The 23327-nt window shown below is 45.1% G+C and overlaps 1 protein-coding gene and 1 pseudogene across 8 annotated transcripts in view; one reads left to right on the top strand and one right to left on the bottom strand.

Annotated features, from left to right (window-relative positions):
* ERN1 (endoplasmic reticulum to nucleus signaling 1) overlaps positions 1–23327 on the bottom strand; it is a 98305-nt gene that overhangs the window by 38112 nt on the left and 36866 nt on the right. For all 7 annotated transcript variants that reach the window (XM_082373672.1, XM_082373674.1, XM_082373678.1 and 4 more), the window contains one exon: positions 18341–18461. In XM_082373672.1, coding sequence (XP_082229798.1) covers positions 18341–18461 — 121 coding nt within the window. The remainder of the gene's footprint in view (positions 1–18340; positions 18462–23327) is intronic.
* LOC309619048 (large ribosomal subunit protein eL43 pseudogene) lies at positions 5238–11384 on the top strand (annotated as a pseudogene). Its single transcript has one exon. The product of its transcript is annotated as a large ribosomal subunit protein eL43 pseudogene (transcript).

The following is a 23327-nucleotide window of genomic DNA, read 5'->3' as shown; positions in this document are numbered from 1 at the left end:
ACAAGGCCACACAGCGATGAGGCATTTCCAGCCGTCAAGACCCCACAGGCTATAGGCCACGCTGCCCACAAAAGTTCAAAGCTGGGGGCGAGGACGGCAAATACTCTGATATGATTTTGGATACAGGCTCTGCTTATGGTGATAGACAGCTGTCTAATTCCCTGGGTCAGCCTGGATTCTCAGATGAAGGAAACTCTTTCAAGCCTTATCATCTGTTGACTTTGCTTTACATGCCCCGGCTCCGACAAGAAGGCATATGGGTGTTCACAACAACACCCCACATGTGGTCTGTGGGCAGCAAACAAACAATTCATTAAAACCAAAAGCATTTCAGGAAACAGGAGGAACTTTCAGTCAGAAAGCACATGTTTATTGTTCCCATTAATCACCTCTCGGTACACTCTCACAAACAGACTGATGCAAGAGACAGGAAACGAGGGCACACAGCACTCACCCTACTGAAACAGTCAGGGAGCAATTATAACCCAGTTCCTCCAACGCAGCCCAGAAGCCGTGCACGCCAGGGTCAGCAAGAAGGCATATTCCAAAGAAAACACAGCAGTCAAGAGGGCGTCGGTTTTGTTCATTTCAGCCACTTAAAGGTATCGCAGATCGACACAGATGAAGAGGACATTACCAAATCCCAGCCATTCACCAGAAACAAGACGTGGAGACCAATGGGATTTCGATTCCTGTTCCTGAGCTTATCTTTGCTGGACAGTGTTTGCTCACTCTCAGGGTCTCGTCCTCTGGAGCAGACTTTCCTGGTTTTCTAGAGCTTATTCACTGCTCACCTGACACGGAGGCCTCAGGTCCCAAAGTGTGCCCTGCACCAGAAAGGTTCCAGTTAAGACACAGGCCACCGGCAGAAGCCAGAGAAGGATGGGTAGACGCCTACATGGGTGTTGAAGAGCCATGCTTTCTCCGAGGCTTCAGGGGACATGAACTCCAGCAGGGGTACCTTCTCATCCACGCATAATACAGGGCCCTTGGAGTAAACATCTGCAGAGCCGCAGGCCATGTAACAGCACGACTGTTAACACAGCTCCGATACAGGCAAGCAAATGTGTGACTGTGACCTATTCCACACATTTTTTTCCCTGAAAGAATCATTTGAACCTGAGCTTTGCTTTAAAATACAACAGGAAAAAAAAAAAAAAATCATATGGGAAGGGGGCAGATAAGACAAAAAATGGCAGCCTGTTGACAAATGTTTAAAGATAGAATTGACAACACTGGCCTGTCATTTTACTGTTCTCTCTACATATGCTTGAAATTTTCCATAACAGAAAAGGTTAAAAGATAAAAATATTTGAAAAGCCAGCAAAAGGCACCATCTGAAAACGTGCACTGAAAGCCTAACACGAAAAAGGAGTTGTTTTGGATTTAATAATGAGAACTGGTATCAGGCAAGATTCTCGCTCTTAAAAAAAAAAAAAAAAAAAAAAATCACCCATGTGAAAAGAAACAGTGGCCTAACCCTAAGGCTATAAACAAACACTGGTACAAAATAAGCCTCTCTATCTATAGGGGACCGATAAGGATAAAAGCCATCTCACAAAGCTGCTTTACTTTCAGAAGGAAAAAAAAAAAAAAAAAAGGGTTACTTTACAAGTATAAAAATGGGTGTTACTCAAGGTAAAGGTAAAGGTATCAGAAGATGAAAAAAAAAAAAGCTGAAATCAGTGTTTGGTCTCCAAGATTAAGACAGAAACAGATCTGCCCACTGCTTCCCTGGGAGCAGCCACTGTACTCGGTTCCCCTCCAGGGTCCATCCAGCTCAGACCTGAAAGGGCACAACCTTTACCCTTGGAGAAACCTGGGTGAGGTCAGGTGACACTCATGGCTCCTGTTTTGTGCTCATCGAATCCTCCTTTTCAATCTGAGGCAGAAACGACTCAAAATAAATGTAAACATTTTGTATCTACAAAAGAAGTGAGTTTTCGTCTCTCCAAGAATACCTTTCTCGCCTTCATCCTCGATCCCATCCTCTCTCAAACCTCACACCTTCTCCCTCTGCGCTGGACCCCAACCGCACACTTCACTCTGCTCCCTTCCTGAGCTCTCAGTCCATCAGCACCAACAGCTCTACCCTTCACCCCGCGGGCTATCCCACGTGCCTGCTGCCCCAGCCCACGGGCTTCATCCCTCCCCTCCTTGAGTCTCTCCACCTCCTGGCCTCTGTGGCCCTTGCACTGCACTGATTTCTCACTCACCTCTCCCTCTCTCTCTCCCACCCACTCCTCTCCCCTCTCCTCCCCACTCCCTACTCCAACAGGGAGGAACTTTTCCAGGTTCTCCCCTCAGTTCTCTCCGAGAGCACATCCACCTCTGTAGCTTCAACCATAACCACAGTGGGAAAATTCTAGGTCCCCATCTCTCGAGCTCTTCTTTCCGGACCGACTGGACATTTCCACTATCTCCTGCCAGCATCTCGACCGCCACTTGCCCAAATCACACCCTCCATCTTTCTCTCCAGACTTGTCTGACTACCCTATTTTGTTAACGCCATTCTCCTAGAAGGCGGGCAAGCCTCAAACCGTTCTGTTGACGCTCATTTCTCCGCCAGCACCTACCATCAGAAGCCAAACTCCGTGGTCTATTCCATCATTCTGTTTCCTACTCCCAGCATCCCTTCAACATCATTGGAACCCCTTGTCTTTCAAGCGTTCCCTTCTCTCCTAGTCTGTGTGCCCTCTGGGATCAGAAAGACCTACGCTTAAATCCTACTCTGCCAAATCTCTCTGAGCCTCAACTTCCTCATCAGTGAAGAGAAAGAAAGAAATCGAGATAATAACACCAAACTCATGCAGCATCTCCATGTGGATTAAAGATGGTTAAATATTTCTTAAGACTGTAACCAAGTGCCTTGATAGAGAAGAGTGATCCTTCTAAAGACGTAAATCAGGTTATGCTTCCCTGCCACTCACAATCCTTTGATGGGTCCCATCTCACTCAGCAGAGGCCAATGTTCACACAGTGGCCTACAAATCCCACGCAATCCCACCCTCCCACACCCACCCTGGCACTCTCCGATTATCTCCTCCTCGCTCTATTCTGGTGAGGAGGAATGCTGGAATGCTGGAATGCCATGCTGGAATACAGGGTATTCCTCGAATACTGCCAAGCCTGCCCCTGCCTCGGGGCCTCTGCATTTACTGTTCCCTGTGCCGAGGTCTTTGATCAAATGTCACCATCTCAGAGAGGTCTTCCACGACCATCTCCTACCCCCCAGGATTCCCTACCCCTCTTCCCTGCTTAATTTTTCTCCATGACACTTACCACCTCCAAAGTACTGTGTATTTTGCTTATTTTTTTAATGTCTGACTCTGGCCGCTGTAAGATCCAAGGGGGCTGGGATTTATCTTTTGCTGCCTGCTATACCCCCAACATCTAAAACAGTGCCTGGCACACAGGAGCTGCTCAATATATTTACTGAATGGGGCAATAGATAAATGTTAGTTTCCTTCCCCCTTCCACTCCTGCCCTGCGATATCCATCGCTGATCACTTCTACAATCCAGCAGTTATGCTCCATCAACCCTCAACCCAGAATCCACCTAGCAATCCCCTTTCCTCTGCCCAGGCTTCTGAGCACTGCCGAAGAAAACACTATAATCACTTGTGGAGATACCAAAATATATGTATGGCCAGCTGGGCCCCATGTCATAGGAGATATGTTTATCTACTTCCTGGTTGGCCTCTGTTCCCCGTTCCTCACAGTTGGTGTTTCAGACCTTCACTCCTTGCCTCAAGGCTCCTTCCTCTCCGCACATGACTCCCCTCTGTGGCACAGGGGCAGTGAGGGGGGCAGAGCGAGTTCTCAGAAACTTCCTACCCCTCACCCTCCAGGTTTGCCCAACCCCACCCTTCCCTTTACATCTCTATAAAAGGACGTTTTCATCTTCATGTTCACAGATATTTCACACTCACACATCTAAAGCCCCCAGACGGTATCCTGTCTCCAAGGATCTTCAAATCCTTCTGGCTAACTCCTTCCCCTCTGCCTACAAACACGTCAAACCTCTGGGGTCCCCTTGCCTCCTTTGTACATGCTCCCCGTTCTCTCCTAAATGTATCCACTTTAAGTGTACAGTTTGATGAGTCTTTTTTTTTTTTTTTTTTTTTTTGGGCCATGCTGCACGGCTTGTGGGATTTTAGTTCCCCGACCAGGAATCGAACCTGGGCCCTTGGCAGTGAGGGCACAGAGTCCTAACTACTGGATCACCAGGGAATTCCCTCGATGAGTCTTGAAAAACACGCACATCCACGTAGCTACCCTCACGATCAAGATACAGAATATTTCCATCACCCTGAAACATTTTCTCATATCCCCTTAGATTCAATACCCTAACCCCCACCCCAGACACCACTGACAGATCTGTTATGTTTGTTCTAAAATTTCACAAATGGAATTCATACAGGAGGTTCTCTTTTGTGTCTGGCTTCTTTCTCTCTGCATCATGTTTCTGAAATTCACCCATAATGTTGAGTGTATCAGTTTGTTCTTTTTTGTTGCTGAATAGTACTCCACTGTATGGGCATACCACCAATTGTTTATTTATCTGTTGATGGATGTTTGGGTTATTTCCAATTTTTGGCTGGTAAAACGTGAATAAAGCTGCTAGGAACATTTGTGTCCATGTCTTTGGACCTATATTTTCATCTCTCTTGGGAAAATACCTGGGAGTAGAATGACTGAGCCATACTGTTTACATCTGACTTGACAAGAAACTGCCAAACAGTCCTCCAAAGGGGCTGTACAATTTTGCATTCCCACCAGCAATGTGTAAGTTGCCTAGAGTTTATCTTAAAAAAATTTTTTTTAACACACAAAAATCAACTGATAAACATGTTGACATCAAAATTAAAAACACAGTATCATGTACAGTTCTTAAAAAAATACTTAGGTGTAAATCAAACAAAAGAGGGACAAGACTTACATGTTGAAAACTTCAAAATGCTGATGAGAGAAATAAAAGATCTAAAATGCAGAGACATACCATGCTCATAGTATAGAAGATTCAACATAGAAAAGATACCAATTCTTCCCAAATTGATATACAAGTATAATGCAATTCCTATCAAAATTCCAGAAAGATTTTTTTTTAAACATCTTTATTGGAGTATGATTGCTTTACAATGGTGTGTTAGTTTCTGCTGTATAACAAAGTGAATCAGCTATACATATACATATATCCCCATATCTCCTCCCTCTTGGGTCTCCCTCCCACCCTCCCTAACCCACCGTTCTAGGTGGTCACAAAGCACTGAGCTGATCTCCTTGTGCTATGCGGCTGCTTCCCACTAGCTGTTTTACATTTGGTAGTGTATATATGTCCATGCCACTCTCTTCGTCCCAGCTTACCCTTCCCAGTCCCCGTATCCTCAAGTCCATTCTCTACGTCTGCGTCTTTATTTCCGTCCTGCCCCTAGGTTCTTCAGAACCTTTTTTTTTTTTTTTTTTTGCCTATAGTTTTTTAAATGTTGATTCCTAGGTCTTTCCCTCAGGAAGTTGATTCTGTAGGTAGAGCCAGGAAATTTGAATTTTTAACACGTGAGGTAATTCTGACGCTGAGCCATACTGGGAAACCAATATGCTCCGGATCCTCTGTTTCACCCTCTCACCTTCCATACCTTTCTCAAGGCACTGCTCTCTGGTCCCTACCCTCAGGATAAGGTCAAAACTGCCAGTGTCAAGCTCCAGTGGCCGAGTCTAATAAACACTGACAAATCCTTCTCGTTAGGTCTCCACGTGACATCTGACAACATTCTCCAGTGGAGCCCCTGACCCAGTCCCACTTCCAACTGCTGATGGAGCCTCTCAGCCCCCGAACCTGTCATCCATCCTGAACCTGCTCCGCCTTTTGCATCCCCCAGATCGGTTCGCTGACCCCACTTCCACCCGGGCACACAATCTGGAAGCTCAGAGTTCTCCTGACTCCCCTCCCCTTCTCTTAATTCTAACCCTCTCCCATTCAGTTAGATCCTGAATTTTATAAGATTCGACCTACTAAACGTTTCTCAAAAATCTATGTCCTCCTTTTCCTCTCCTTCACCAAAATGTGGCAGTCACCACTTCCCACTGGCTCTACGGCCGTCTCCTAACCAAGCTCCCTGTCTCGGATCTCTGCCCTTCAGACATGCAACTCCACCCACCGCCCGAGGGCTGACAAAGGCAAATCTGCTCTTGTCTTTCCTCCACGTAAAATCCTACAACGGCTCCCCTCTGCCGACTGAATACCTTCCATCTCTGTGGCTCAGGTCAGAGGTTCCCAAACTTTCTTGGTTCACAGCACCCTTAGGGTCTCGGTAATTTCTTCACAAGGCCCAAGGCCAAAAGAAATACCTAATGGTTCCATTTATTAAGTGGTTAGGTCCAAACGATTTAAGTATTTAGGGCCTCGCAACTTAGAGGCCATGTGGAAAAAAATACTACTACACGTAAACTGAAAGAGAAATGTTTATTTCATTCTTAACCGTAATTACTCACTAGCGGGATGTGTGTACCTGTTGGGCGCTGCACATATTCCAAATCTTACACTCTTGTTAGACACAGCCACTCTCATTACCGTTCCATGTTGATTTTCATGTGGTATTTGAATTGTATCACAGCGACGGCCCAAAACTCAGCTGTGCAAAGACACATCCTTGAAAGGAAAGTAGCACAATCTAATGTTGAAAGTACCAACTACCTCAGGCCCACGTGGTGTTTGACACTTGTGGAGTACTGCTGAATTTCTCTTAAAAGTTTAAGACTAGCTGCAGTGCCTCGAGAGCTTGCTGTGGCTCCCAGGGCCCCCTCAGCACACAAAGGAACCACAGGCCTCAAGCATTCACGGCTCTGTAAAACCTGGGCCCAATTCTTCTTCATCACATCTCTTCCCCAAACTCAGCCCATGCTTTCATGTCAGCCTCTGTGCTCACCATTACCTGCCCCAACTCCATCTATCTACCTCCGCTTGTCCTTCAAATGCCCCTTTCTCCAGGAAATCAGAAACTGAACGCCTACTGCACTTGGTATGTTCTTTTTTTCTTTCGGCTGCCACGCAGCTTGTGGGATCTTAGTTCCCTGACCAGGGATCAAACCTGGGCCTCCTGCAGTGGAAGTGTGGAGTCCTAACTACTGGACCGCCAGGGAATTAATTCCCTTGGTAAGTTCTTATGATGCACTTACCACATTTCTCAGGGGACAGGCACTTAATTGCATGTGGCCTCTCTGGTTCTCAAAGATCTGGGGGCTGGATTGAATTTTAAGCACTTTGTAGGGCAGGGACTATCTATTTTGTTTCTTGTGAAATACACACAGGAAAGTGCCTGGGGCTTATGACAGTTCAATGAATAATCAGAGCGTGAACTCCTGTGTAACTGCTGCCCGGGTCTTTGCTCCCCTCATACTTAGCAGGTAATGCTGTCTGCAGAATGAAAGGAGGTCGATAATTTAAGATATCCAATACTGCATGTGGGATATAATCATTCTGATAAGTTTATCCTAACGAGAAGGACTTTTCCACACGAAAACCTACATGATAAAAGCTAAAAAGAACTGCCCAGGTGTAGCTCCGTTTGTTGACTCACATTTAAAAATTACTTAAATTTATGGGAAAAAATGATATGGCATTTGCTTCAAAACGATGGAGGAGGGGGGAGGGGGACGTCACGTGTGGATCTTCACCGAAGCTGGGTGGCTGGGTGCATGTGGCTTTCTTACTATTCTCTTTACTTTTGTGTGTGTTGAAGTTTTTCTAAAATGAAAAAAAAATTTAAGAAGAGGAGCTAAAAAAAAAAAAAAAAAAAAAAAAGCTATTTAAGGAATACCTTTCCAGGGGGTTAAAAAGAAAGGCCTGTTCTTCCTGCCTGCCCTCAGCTGTCGTATAAATCTTGAGAGTCTGATCCTACAATGTCACAGGGCTGGAAGAGAGAAGAGAAACCCAGGGGACGAGCAAGAAGGACCCTGTCAGCACTATTTCAGGCTTCCCCAAACACAGAAAAATGCCTCTGATGAAGTCAACCACAATTTAAATAATTGTCTCAAACCGCTGTTTGGGACCGACAGCCCCTCTTTGGAGGAGACTCTGGGCAGACTTACTTTCCACGGAGGAAGGAATAAGATTGCTTTGATTACAGAAGCCGCCAGAACAGGCTGCCCATTTGACTGGAGCTCAGGGAGCCCTATGAGATCATTCTCTCCCCTTCCCTAGATGAGCATCGATATTTCTGGAACACACTGCTTCTCCGGAGGCGTCTAGATGGGCACTGGCTTTACTGCCCTGCTCCTCCTCACCCCTTCTTTCTAAAGCACAACCGCCCAGCTGGCCCCGACACACCTGGCATTTAAAAACCAGCTGCCTCTCTGACTGGGAGACCTCTCCAGGTACAGGTTAGATGTCGTGACACAGCTAGAAATTCTGCAAACCAGACCCTTCTAAGTGCACCTCCAGCAGCGACCAGAAATGGTTTGGGTTGGCCCTCCTGAAAGGTATTTAAGGACCAAAAGACCACAAATGAAGTCCCAACTGCTTTTGTGCTCCCTGTAAGCGTGCCCGTACGCCAAATATTTGAGAGCCTCGTTCCTTCTGCGAGCAAAACAAGAAAGGTGGTTGCACGGTAGGCGGTGAGACCTTGGAGGAGAAAGGGGTGGAGACTCTGGGAGGTGGTGGGGTGGGCACTAAGGAGGGAGCAGCTGGAGGCTTCCGAGAAGAAGAGAAACGTGGTACAAGCCTCTGAAGGAAGGTGAGACAGGCAGGCACCAGGGGACACAGTGGATGAGACAGAGGAGAAGAAGGAATCACAAAGGGTGGTGAGGAAGGCAATGCCATAACCCCAGTAAGAAGGTCTGAGCCAGTGGGGGCAGGGGAGGGTGGTGGTCAGGAACCAAACAGGAGGGGCAGAAAAATATCAACAGGACTTTGTCCTGATCAGAAAAATGAAGTGCAGGAAAGGAATGAGTTAAAGAGGACATGGAGATTTGAATCCTAGCCGATGGTGAAACTAGATCGGTTAGTCTGAAGGCAAAAACTGCTATTTCCTCAAGAAAATGCTTAAGGGTCGAATACTGTTTTCTTATAAAACTTATTGGTAGAAACAAGTCATTCACACACACACACACTCGAAGTTTAACTCAAAACTTAAGTCTCCCCAATATGGTTCATGCACTCAAGTGAACCAATCAGGGAATCCTCATTTCCTCCCTCCAGAGGGAAGGAACTTTGATTATCTGTGCCTTAAACTCCCCTTGAAGTTGTTAGGTCCAAGTTGTAAGGTGGCAAGTCTCAAATGTTCCTCGAAGTTCAGCTTTCTTGAGGACAGCATTTTAAAATAGACATCTAGCTCTCTGGGCTCGGACCTAGGTTATGGCGACATGGCTAAATGCACCAAGACGGTCGGAATCGTGGGTAAATATGGGACCCCATATTATGGTGCATCCCTCAGGAAAATGGTGAAGAAAACTGAAATCAGCCAGCACGCCAAGTACACTTGTTCCTTCCGTGGCAAAACCAAGATGAAGAGACAAGCTGTGGGCATTTGGCACCGTGGTTCCTGCATGAAAACGGTAGCTGGTGGTGCCTGGACCTACAATACCACCTGCCATCACAGTAAGGTCTGTCATCAGAAGACTGAAGGAATTGAAGGACCAGTAGAAGTGCCACCCTTTGAAATGTTGCTAGCCTATGATTCATGGGTTAATTTATGTAACAAAAATAAATAAAATAAAATACAATGGACATCTAATCAGAAGCTCCTAAAATCCACAGTGAAATTCCAAATCTCATCAGAACTGGGGGAGGATGCCATGAGCTTTCTTGCAGGGGAATCTCTGTAAGTCACCAAATGTCATGTGTGACAAAGACGATCCTGTAGAAATACCAACGTAATCTGAAAAACCACCCATACCAAAGGCTGTCGAACTCTATGGTCTTACTCATCCTCACCTCAGCAGAAGTAACTCAGACCCAAAAAAGCACACTGCAGGCTATAACCAGCTGTGGAGGAGGATAAGACAATTTAATGCGTGGAACTACGCCCCAGTGCCTCTCAGGATGTCACTAACTTCACAGAATTCATTCTTGAGCCATGGGAGTGTTCATCCAAAGATGAGCAAGAAGACAGTAACAAAGTCACAGCCAAAACTGGCCTTTCATCGTGTGCTTCAACATTCACAACTGTATTCCGATACATTCCAAGCAATGCCGCAGAGAACACCCGCTGGAGATGAAACCTATGCTACTGTGTGTGATGACTGCTATTTATAAGCCCCTCCGTACGGTGAGACGTATTATTCTGAAGCAAATCCCAGGTGTGTGGGAGGGACGTGAATGGGGGTACAGAGAAATGAGACTGGGTACCAGCTGGTGCTTACTGAAGCTGAGTAATGGGTACAAGAGGCTTCATTATATAATTATGTTTGTATATGTTTAGAATCTTTCATGATAAAATATAAAACACAAAAAAGAGAAAATACTTTTTCAAGAGACTCAAAAGCAGAAACAGGCCTCTCACACAGCCCCTCTCAAAAACTTAATTTTCAGTCCTCCAAAACAATGGAGAACAAATAAACACCTTTTTCGTGCTTAAGCAATGAGGGAGAAAGGTAGTGATGCATACCTTAAGTCTAGAAAATTCCTTAAGAGGAAACAGATTAGAACTACTAACGAAAAGTCATCCCTTTCACAACCTCCCCTTCTCATGTTTCCCTCACACCTCTGAGGGCAAAGCTCTGACTCTTCAGGGGAATGTGCGCACTGCCTGAAGGACAGGACAGAAAACCAACTGCAGAAAGTCACAAAAAGCCATGTGCAACTCAAGATCAGAAACTGGAACTGGAAACTTCCATGACGGTACATCCTGAGGAGGCAAAGCCCAGCTTCACCTGTTTCTCCGGGTTCCCTGGGACCTGAGTCAGTGTTGGGTGTCTCAGAAGTTTACTAGAGCATCCCTCCCTGTCCAGAGACCCCACCCTCAAGGAGTTAGAAGTCCAGTAGGAAGACAAATGTAAAAAAAATTCACAGCAAGCAGGAAGCGTCATAAGAGAGGCTGCAACGAAGTGCCCCCGGAGCTCGATGAGGGAGGCTGTCACCCTGCAGGAGGAGTCCGGGAGGTGAGATGTGAAGGGGGCCTTAATGGATAAACAGGGGCCTGCCCAACATCGCAGGCTGCTGGCAGGGAACGGACATAAGCGAAGGTCCGATGTCTCCGAGACCTGGAGAGGATATCGTGGCGGCAGCAAGCAGCCGAGGCTGGAGAGGTGGGTGACAGCCCGACTGGGAAGGGCCTTGCACGTGTGCTAAGGAGCTTAGACTCCACCCCGGGGTCCGGTGCTTCGCAAACTAACTGTGGTGAAGGGCCGGCTGTTGAAAATTCCAACCCACCATGGATGAGGCTAACACTACCTTTCTGTACTTCTCGCGGACAAGGAACAGGGGTGGGCAGACCGCACTTGGAGTAGCACTGCCACAGGCAACACCAAGCGCATTTCAGCAGGGAGTGCAGCACGGTCCAAGTCATCCTTCTAGAGGGTTATGTCCAGGGGCTGCGTGCTGGGTGAATGGGAGCGTGAGGCAGGCAGCAGGGATGGCGGTCGGGAAACTGATATGTGAATCCAGGAGGTGGACGTCGAGAGCGGGGCTAGGACACTGGCGAGGGGTACAGGGAGAAGTAGTCAGATCTGGGAGACGCTTCACGGGTCCAGGGGACAGGACGTGGTGACCAAGGAGCAGAGCATCACTCTTTTCTAGCCTGGGTGCAGCGTGACTGTCGGCACAGGCAGGAATTATGAAAAGAGGCACATGGTCTTAGAAAGTCACGTGGGAAGATTTTCTTCAAGCTTCAAATAACTAATTTTGTTTCAATCCTTCCCTCATAAGAAATCTCCAATATTAAGCATTCAGGGGACATCTCAGGAGTCTAGACCTGTCTGGCTGGGAGAGCAGCATATTTTTATAGTTAGTAAAGAATGGTTCTAAATTAGACCCAGTCCGGGACTTCCCTGGCCGTCCAGTGGTTAAGACTCCGCGCTTCCAATGCAGGGGTCGTGGGTTAGATCCCTGGTCGGGGAACTAAGATCCCACACGCCACGGGACGCAGCCAAAAAAATAAGTAAGTAAATAACTAACTAAATAAATTAGGCCCAGTCCTCCATACCTACTATTACTGGAAAGGAGATTGAAGGGAATGGGAGTGGGGTTGCTACAGAACAAGCTGCAATTTGATGAAGATTTGAGAGTCAAACTTAGCATTAACTAGTATTCCAAGGGGAGTGTAAGAAGCCCTAAACCGGCCGTTGCAATACCGAAGGAAGTCCTTTAACTCCACCAAGCCAAGGCAAGCTTTGTAAAATGAATCTAACACAAAACATGACAGCAACATTCTCCGTTTGTATTTGGGCTGGGAGTGCAGCAATGAAACACACTCAGCCACGTTCACTGGTGACATTTCAGAGACAGCCAGTGGTGCTGCTACAGTTACAAAATCACAGCTTACAAAGATCACACCTAAGGTAAAATGCCAGGACTCAAATTAGTTTCTGAAAACAAATAAAACTCGTTTTCTGTACTAAGTGTAGTTTGCTGCTGTGGTGTGAGAAATCTCCATTTCTGGGAACAGCGACACGTGTTTGGTTGAGGAACAAAAGCACCTGCCGAAACCACTCTGTAGAAAGAAAAAAAAAAAACACTCCCAGTCTGTTGGCCCCTGAAAAAAGTAAACAGTTAGGAAACCATGAAGTGGAATAACAGGTATATACTCTACAGAACCCCAGTTTGATGACTTAAAGGGGTCTGTTTGCATCGGCAAGTTTCTTCCATTTGAGTTTGACTCCCCACTGCTACTCAGGGCCAAGCCCACGTCCGCCCTTGCCTGGACCAGTGCAGTAGCCTCCACCTGGCCCCGTCAGTTCAGCCTCAACACAGCACCTGCTGATCCTGTAAAGGAGAGGCCAGGTGTCTTAGCCCAGGCTGCCATAACAAAATACCATGGCCTGGGTGGCTTCAACAACAGACATTTATTTCTCACAGTTCTGGAGGCTACAAGTCCAAGATCAGGGTGTTGGCATGGCTGAGTTATGGTGAGAGCCCTCTTCCTGGCTTGCAGACAGCTGTCTTCTCACTGTGTACTCATGTGGTGGAGGGATAGTGAGCTCTGCTCTCTTCTTCTTCTTATAAGGGCACTGATCTCATTCTGGGGGCACCACCCTCATGACCTCATCTAAACTCAATCACCTCCCAAAGGCCCCACCTCCAAATACCATCACATTGAGGGGGGTTAAGGCTTCAACATATGAATTTGGGGAGGACACACACATTCAGTCCATAACACCGGGGTATATCACTCTTCTGCTCAGATTTCTCCAATGGCTTTGAAAAAAACAACATCCTTAACACCAGCCACCAGGCCCTATACCTGTGGTCTCCTTGGGGAGGGCACTGCTCGACAGGCAGTGCTCAGGAAATCTGTGAAGGCATTTCTTGGTGGTCCCAGAGACGGGGCCCTCCTGGTGGGGGGCCAGGAATGCTAGGTAACCCTGCAGAGCTGAAAACTGCCCTGTATCTGCAGGCTGTTCTTATGTCCTGCCAGACACTCACGTGGGCCAAAAACCTTTAATAATTATCTGGGTGTACAACCTACACTGCTTTATATAGGAGCACAAAAGCACTTTTTGCACAAGTTTACACAATGAATCTTCTCAAAATGTGACTACTGTATAAATCAAGTAAGGATGTACTTCTTTTGTTTGGAATATTATGAGAATTGTTCACCATCTTGGAAATCCGGCCACCATCCTAGTCTGCATTTTTATTAGTCGGTGTTAATAGGCACAGCATTCAATCACAGGTGGAGTGTCGGTATGTATTAGTATGTGTCTGAGCCTTTACATGTTAAATTACATACATGTAACTAAAAACTACTTTCTTATTATTTCAGATTACCAGTTGGGTAATATATTTCTTTTTAAAACTGTGTGCATATGTAGGTTACTGTCTATAAATTGTGTTCCAGGCAGTGGTGGGGACAATAAATATTCTGAGGGGACAGGAAGGCCGGGGGAGGGACAAATTAGGAGTATGGGATTAACAGATACAAACTACTATACATAAAATAGATAAGCAACAAGGATATACTGTATAGCACAGGGAATTATACCCAGTATCTTATAATAACCTATAATGGAATATAATCTGCAAAAAAAACTGAATCACTATGTTGTACACCTGAAACTAACACAACACTGTAAGTCAACTGTACTTCATACATACACACACACACACACACACACACACACACACACACACACGCAGTAAGGGAGCACTGCATCCCTAACATGACTGGCCTCCCAGTTCCTCTCTTACTTCTCTCCTTCCTCCCCTCACTGTACTCCAGCCACTCCTACTTCTCTGCCCTTCTTCTCCCTGCCAAGCACACCCACCTTTGCCCCCCGCAACCCATGCCTTCTGCCTAAAGACTCCTCTGCCCCCTAGGGTTCTTGCTCAATGGCACCTTCTCAGTGGGGGTCCCAGTTTTAAATTGCAGCCCCGCCCACCCGACCTCAGCCCAGCTACCTGGCACTCCCTGTTCCACTTCCCTGCTTTCCTTTCCTCCACAGCTCTTATCACCACTATGTACTTTTGTTTTTAAACATCTTTATTGGAGTATAATTGCTTTACAATGGTGTGTTAGCTTCTGCTGTGTAACAAAGTGACTCAGCTATACATATACATATATCCCCATATCTCCTCCCTCTTGCGTCTCCCTCCCACCCTCCCTATCCCATGCCTCTAGGTGGTCACAAAGCACTGAGCTGATCTCCCTGTGCTATGCGGCTGCTTCCCACTAGCTATCTATTTTCATTTGGTAGTGTATATATGTCCATGCCACTCTCTCACTTTTTCCCAGCTTACCCTTCCCCCTCCTCTTGTCCTCAAGTCCATCCTCTACGTCTGCGTCTTTATTCCTGTCCTGCCCCTAGGTTCTTCAGAACCATTTTTTTTTTTATAAAGATTCCATATATATGTGTTAGTGTACAGTATTTTTCTCTTTCTGACTTACTTCGCTCTGTATGACAGACTCTAGGTCCATCCACCTCACTACAAATAACTCAATTTCGTTTCTTTTTACAGCTGAGTAATATTCCATTGTTTATATGTGCCACATCTTCTTTATCCATTCATCTGTCCATGGACACTTAGGTTGCTTCCATGTCCTGGCTATTGTAAATAGTGCTGCAATGAACATTGTGGTACATGACTTCTTGAATTATGTTTTCTCAGGGTATATGCCCAGTAGTGGGATTGCTGGGTCATATGGTAGTTCTATTTTTAGTTTTTTAAGGAAACTCCATAATGTTCTCCATAGTGGCTGTATCAATTTACATTCCCACCAACAGTGCAAGAGGGTTCCCTTTTCTCCACACCCTCTCCAGCATTTATTGTTTGTAGATTTCTTGATGATGGCCATTCTGACTGGTGTGATACCTCATTGTAGTTTTGATTTGCATTTCTCTAATGATTAGTGATGTTCAGCATCCTTTCATGTGTTTGTTGGCAATCTGTATATCTTCTTTGGAGAAATGTCTATTTAGGTCTTCTGCCCATTTTTGGATTGGGTCGTTTGTTTTTTTGATATTGAGCTGCATGAGCTGTTGTATATTTTGGAGATTAATCCTTTGTCAGTTACCACTATGTACTTTATCTCTGTATCTGTTCCCCCCATAGAATGAAGGCTCTATGAGGGCAAGTATTTTGCTGTATCCTCAGGGTCTAGAACAGTATCTGGATACCTTTATAATCTACTTACGTATTAATGGTTTAGAAATACCAATTTTGAAATCTTCAGTTATAATTGCAAGATTAAAATTAAATTGAAAACTCAGGGTCTCTATATGTTACCATCTTTAATCTTTGTATAGAAATAGAGACAGAGAGGCTACCCAGGGCTGAATTTAGCTAAAATAAGCCAATTTATTCTCAGAAAAACAATGAGACTTAGAACATACTGAAATTTCATTGAATTGAATTTCATTACTTGAAATTACTAGGCCTTAATCGGCTTTCTCTAATTCTGCCTTTAAGTGTCTTTTATCTCCTCCTTGCTCTGCCTACCTAACCAGTTGCTGGATTCTCCTGATTCTATTTCTGGCACGCCTCTCATCCTTCCCACCTCTTCCCTTCCCGCTGCCCCTCTTTCTCAGGTCTGTCTCACGTCTCTAGTCGTCCCATGCACTGCTGCTGGATTAATCTGGAAGCAGAGCACCTGTTGAGTCACTCACCTGCTCAGCCGAGTCAATGGCTCCCAACTTCCTGTTCACTCAAGTACAAATGGCTCAGAGCTACCACAGGGCTCAATATCCCCCCTGCCTCCCTCCCTCCACCTCCATCCCTAAGCTCCTTCCAAACCAGACCAGTCCCCACACCCCAGACCTGGTGCCTCCTTTGCTCCTTTCCAGGCCTCACTCCCGACTGAAAGTCAGTGTATCCACCAAGGCTCAGCTCCAACGCGTGGAGCCTTTCCTGCCCCCGCAGCTGGACACGGGCTCACAGCAGTTCCTAGCACTCTCTTTGGCGGTTACAAGGCTGCTCCCGGTTGAAGTTCTATGTACTTGTCATTCCTCCCTCCCAACTGTGGGCTCCTTGAGGGCAGGGGCTGTCTTTTTCTTCTTTGTGCCCCATACAGTATCTTTCACAGACTAAGTTCTCTAAACGTGTTAAACTTAAAAAGAGGCAAATTCTTTAAGCTCTAAGTTACAGGACAGAACAGATTGATTTTTTAAAAAATTTTTAAAATTTATTTGGTTGCATTGGGTCTTAGCTGCGGCAGGAGGGCTCCTTAGTTGCGGCAGGCAAACTCTTAGTTGCAGCATGCATGTGGGATCTAGTTCCCAGACCAGGGATCGAACCTGGGCTCCCTGCATTGGGAGCGAGGAGTCTTAACCACTGCGCCACCAGGGAAGCCCCCAGATTGATTCTTATGTTTGGCTAAGTAACAAACGAGGCAGGACACAGTTTTGTTGGATACAGCCGAGGCTACTTGCAGAAATTAAGACTTGGAGATCAATTTAAAACAATACATGTAGGGAAAAGCAAAGCAGAAGAATGAAGTGGCTTGGGGGCAAAAATGCCCTGCCTGGGAATACTGAAACTGAGGGACCAGCCCTAACACTTAACAGTGAAAATGTTTATCTCAATCCTTTTGTGACTTGTTGATTTTCATCTCTGGACAAAATCAGAAATTCTGAAATATAAAGAACTCTGCATAAACATGAGGAGGAAGAGCACAGATAATATTCTGGGAGACTGTAAGGCACTGCCAAAACCGGGCTCTCCCATCTTCCTGTGGCCCCTCACTCCTGAGAGACCTGGTCCTTTCTGTCACTTAAAGTCCTTGCTGATCCAAGCAGGCCCAGCAGGTGAGGCAGGGCAGTCTGTGGTACCCCAGCTGCCAGCATCTACGGATGGTAACTAGGTTTGCTGCTGAACTGACAAGATGATGTGTGACCTTCTGATATACGCCAATATTTTTCCATGTAAAATACTGTTTTGGAACATTTTATTAATGAAGGGAAAACACTCGTTGTGCTCAGGAGAATAATGAGTCACAGATTAGTGACGAAAGAGAACATACCGGTCAGACCCGAATTTAGGGACAAAGGAGAATTATGACAGGACTGCATAATAGAGATGACTCTGAAGTCCCCAATCCTGGGATTTGCCTGGCTTTTATCCGGGAAGATTACTTCGGGAATTGAATACAATTTCCCAGCTGTTGGGACTCCACGCTGCCAACCATCACCAGGAAGACAAGATCATAAAATGGAAGCATGGTAGATTAAATGAGAGACAAGCTTAGTCTTCTACTTCCCTTGATGTAAAGAGCCAATAAAGTGACTAACTTGGATGAATGTCAAATCTTACAGCCCTCAGTTATTTCAGCCTCTATAAAAAGAAATCAGTAATTTGAGATTAGAGGAGATACCTTCCTGTAATTATGATTACAAGATTCTAATCATTAGAACTCAAAAAAAATTTAAAGCAGCACGTCTTCCTAAAGACCAACCAGCCAGAACTATTAATAGAAAAGCCTAGAGCCATTTAGACATGAAATCCAGACAGAAGCAAAAATAATAATAATAATAATAAAGATATAGCTTGTCTCAACTGATGCACTTAGCGGATAATCACAACTCAAGCTGTAAACATACCCTTTGAGTGCAACCCCTCTCTTATCCTTGACTCTATTATCCTTTTTAATTTTATTAAATAATGTATAACAGTTTTTCTCTTTTTCTGGAATGTTTCCTTGGAAGCAGTTGAGCAAATGGCCATGTTACCCAAGGACTAAATCCAAATTACCTTCTTTCAAAGTCCATTTGATTGAGCCTGTCCTCTTGCTGACGGCATGCAAACTTCCATCCAGGGTGGACACAAACAACAAGGTTTCAGGAAGTGTCACAGTGCTGGGACTTCCAAAAATCTGCAATGAGAGGTAGAAGAATCTACGTGGTCAATATGAGTCTTCACCTTGGGCATGTACAACCACAGACAGGCCCCTCCCTTACCCCAAAAGTTATCCTTCTAAAATCCACCACCTTACAGATGAAGAAAAACCGAGGCTGACAAACCTAAGTTCCCATCAAGGTTTGCTGCTGAACTGACAAGATGGACAACATCTTGGACAACAGCTGGGTCAGGACTAGAACCAGGTTGCCTTATTCTATCTGAGCAGCAATCCTTCCTGCACACAGGCTTATGACCGAACATGTCAGGGACGGGGATTCCGAAATAATCCAAGGCCAGCCTTCACTGAAACAGAGAAAGTATGCTCAGCTTTCTAACCGACTTCCTTCTCTTGCTTATATTTTATCTTCTAAAACCTGGTTATCTTGCAAGACTCCATGATAAAGAAGAATGCCAACACACCTACACACACCCACACGCACTTACGAAATTTTAAAAGGCAGGGAATTTGGGGGAAGTATTTAAAGCAAAATAGGAAAAACAGTTCTCATAAACTCATAAAGAGTTTATATAATAATAAAACACCAAGATTTTGAGAGAGACATGTTATAAAAGAAAACGTATAAAAAACATAATCCAAATTATTCTTTACTTATAATCAAAATATAAGTTAAATCAAAATGTACTTCTTATGCTTAATGAATTTAAAAAAATATTTTACAGAAAATAGCCAAAGGTAGTGAAATTCACTTTCTCACCCATTGTTGATTGGCAATGAAAATTATAAGTTAGCGCAATCTTTCTGGAAAGCATAAAAGTACTCATATTTCTGATCCTGTAGTTCCACTTCTACATTCTAAAGAAATAACTCTGGATATGGAAAAAGCTCTTTGCACAATGATACTCATTACAGCCTATTTACAAACACAAAAAACAGGAAAGACCTCAATTTTTTTTTTTTAAGACCTGAACTTCTAAATGGCTGAAACAAATTATGACAAAGTCAATGGAATATTATGTAATTATTAAAATAGCACTTGAAAGAATCTACAATATAGAAAAATGCTTGTATATGTTATCATGTGAAAAATATAGAATCCAAAATTTAATGTGCACTGTGGTTATAATTATATTGGACAGATTCTTTTTTTTTTTTTTTTTGGCCTGCCCGTCCTCTAGCTTTGCTAGGAACTGTACACTCATCCACATGGTTTCCATGGGAGCAGCTGTGTGTGTGTGTGTGTGTGTGTGTGTGCGTGTACACACACATGAGCAGGTGATAGCTGGTACGGTTTCCTAGGACAACACCCTTTTGAGGTCTGGGCCCACTCAGCAATGCCACCTTGTAATGAGATTTTCTCTTTCTTTGTCACTATACTGTCCCACCAGTCAGCTGGTTCCTGTAGGTCTTGAATTAAAAATAGGCCAATGCAACTTGCTTACACTGCGACAGTTTGAATTTTGGTACAAACGCTATTTTTAAAATATAGGAGTATGGCTGGCTTTTAGCACGAAACATAGAGACTGGAGGGTTACTTGTGCATGGAAGCCTGATCCCAAAGTACCTGGTCACTCTTGGTAAAAGCCAGGATGACACTAATTAATCCTTCAAAAGGGCAAGTTCAATTAATGGCTCTCTCCAGGGCAGCCTGAGGTGGCAGGACACACACTCCAGTCCTTGCACTCCTTTTCCAAGGTGGAAACCCCCTGACAAAGGGGCGAAGCAGCTGAGAACTTCCTCTCACCTCTTGCATGTGTCTGGCCTAGAGGGGAAGAAGGTCCGCCCTCCACTTTGCCCAGGGCCAGGGCTCCTCACCTGGAATGAGGGAAACAACGGCAAGCCTTACCCCTGCCCGCTGAGTCTACACTCCATGCAAAGTCTCAAGGATGAAGAAGAAGAGTCTGCTTTTAACGCTACCTTTGCAACTAGGAAATCAGTCTCAGTACAACCTGGCTGGGAAAACGGAAGCCCCAGGGGTAGCATCTGCCCTAGGCAGAATCCAAAGGTCTTGTACACCAACTACTTCGGGGGTTTTAAAATTATTTTAGTTCACAGGGTATTGATGGTGACAAGCCTCGTCTGGACCTGCTCACACCTGAACCAGAGGAACACACATCACCCGGAGCACCTGGCCTGGAGAACAGTGACCCTATCACTGAGGACTGGAGCCGAATGGGACTTGGAGGGGTGGGCGGGCTGCTTCTCACTGAAAGGGGAATTGGGTCTGCAGCGTGATGTGGGGTGGCTGGATTAAGTTAGGTGGGGGCAGTGGAAGACTGAATAAATGAAAAGGGAAGATGTATGCATATCTGGGGGCCAACAGGTGGAAATCCCCTCCACCTGTCAAATAGTTACCCTAGGAACAACCATTTTTAAGGTCTTGGGAATCACACCAGAATTGGGTTGAACAATCTGGGTGGCTGAAGTACTAAGCAATTAAACTTGGGAGATTTCTGTGGATATGTTTTCCGCCATGTGGAAAAAGCCGGATGAGAGGGAGGAAGGAAGGAAGGAAGGGAAAGAAAGAAAAAAAGAAAGAATGAAAGAAAGGGGGGTAGGGAGGGAAGAAAGAGAGAGAAAGAAAGAAAGAAAGGAAGGAAGGAAGGAAGAAAGAGAGAGAGAGAGAGAGAAGGAGGGAGGGAGGGAGGAAGGAAGGAAGAGGCCTGAGAAGAAACATGGCTGAAAGGCTGGGAGAGGGGCCCTGGCCTCCACTGCTCCTCAGGCCTGGCCAAGCTCCTGTCCTTGGGCCCATGGACACCTAATCCTTGCAATCAATTCCCCTCTTAAACTCATTGGAACTAGGTTTCTGTCCCTGGAGACTGAAACAGTCCTAAACACACACACACACACACAGCTATTTTTTAATATATCTATAGAAAAAAAAAGATGAAGAAATTATTGTAAAATTAAAGCCATAGTTTTTCTCCTCTATTTTCTAAATTTTCTATAATATGATCATGGACTATGCAATGAAGTTTTCATAAAATATAAAGGAGATGGACAAGTTAGCAGGTAGAAGACAAGCTGGGATTTAAAGGCGCTTCAGCGAGCCCCTAAGTTCCAGAAGCACTTTCCACCTCAGGATATTAGGCAACCTGATCACCTTTGATCACTGATATGCACCAAACAAGGGACAAACGTTTAGAAACACAGAGGTCTCCCAGTCAGAGAGTGTGTGTCCAGAATAGAAAAGTTTTGCTGTTATTAAAGCCTACAGTACAACTATAATTAACTAAATGCCTCCAATACATCTTATCACAGTACTGGTATTAATATTAATATTAAAAGGGGCCAATAGTAACTAAAGTATATCATTGCTGCTCCACTACTAGTGTGGAAACAAAAGCCACCTGCCTTGTTTGAGCATCTTGGAAACCACAGGAAGAGCAATTGTCTATGGTTGGTTGGTGACTCGAAATAAAACACTAATCACATAACTAATACAGTCTTCTAAAAATCTCAAAAAGACCAGGTTTGGCTAGGAGTTGAATTTAGCAACTGAAAGCGCTGAATTAATCACAATGTCCACAGTCACGTCACAAACCCTATCACACCTGACAGATTTTTCTCTTCTTTGAAGCTCTTGACATTTTCAAATTAGAACGAACCACTCTGAACAGCGTTATTCTCTCACAAGGCAAATTAATATTACAAAATTTCTGCCTTTTTCCCCCAGCGTTTTTTAAAGCATGAAAATGTTTGCTTTCAGATATAGTTGCTATAACTCACGTGACTTCAATAAGCTTCTAGATGCCATGTGCGATATTGAGCACAGCTGAGAACTATTTGTACCTAAACATCTAAAGACACTGCTTCACAATAATGACCTTGCATATCCCCTTCACCCTGTCGGTGCTCCCTCTTCCCTGCAATGGATGAATTAGCAGCAGGCCCTAGAGTTATGCAAACTAGTTTCCAGAGAGCCTGAAAGCAGAAAGAAAAGGCTGATCTTGCAGATCTGTTTCAAGTTGATTACCTGGAATCTGACTCATTTTTCAAACAAGTGGGTTATACACTCCTGGCTTCGACAGTGACTTCTAAAAAAGTAATTGCAGTGACATTGTAGAGGTAGTGGCAGGGAATCTAGTCCAGCCTAAAACGAGACATCCATTAGCTAATTGGTCCTCATGGAAGTCTGGCCACATACGTCCTCTCACACGAGGTGACCCTGACATAACAATTCTGGAAATGCCCCGTCTGAGGACCATGGAGCCTGGCAATTCGGACCAGATGATGCTAGGGAAGTGGGCGTCTGTAAAACCAGCTTATTTCACTTATGTTGATTCCGTGGTAAAAACAGTCCTCACTGCCGCCCTGCTCAGCCAGAACTCCCTCCCGTGAGAACATAATTCCGGGGCTGGACCCTCATGCTCAATGTTCTGATTATGAAGCAAGATCTCCCAAAGTCCGGCAGCTACACCACTGCATAAAATGCACCACTTGCTTTGCATTTCCCACAAAGACATGAAAGCAGCTACCAGCTGCTCATACAGAGATGATTAAAAGGTAGTAGTCGCCGACGATTTCATTCTCTTAATATTCTAAACTCAGCGTCAGTTGCTCCTGCATTCATTACCTCAACTGCTTGTATTTCAGGTAAGAAAAAAAGTCTTCTAAAACAAGTTCGGAGACAACTTTGTTTAGGAAAAGTCTTCAGTAAAGAGCACTATGGACACAAGGGACAGATATGTGTTTAGGTAGCACAGGAACAAGTGAAACAAGCCTCTAACACAAACCCACCTATTTCTTGGGATGGGTCAGGCCCGAGGTAGCTCACCACCAGCAGCTGGAGGAGAAGAGTCAGCAAGGCCGGGGTCCGGCTCCAGCCGCCAGGCTATCGCTGCAGTGGCCGCTCCCTCGCGCCCGCCCTCTGGCGCCTGA

This window comes from Balaenoptera borealis (assembly GCF_965194805.1).
Source record: "Balaenoptera borealis genome assembly, chromosome: 20".
In the NCBI taxonomy this organism is placed as follows: Eukaryota; Metazoa; Chordata; class Mammalia; order Artiodactyla; family Balaenopteridae; genus Balaenoptera; species Balaenoptera borealis.
This window is presented reverse-complemented; position numbering and strand designations above follow the sequence as displayed.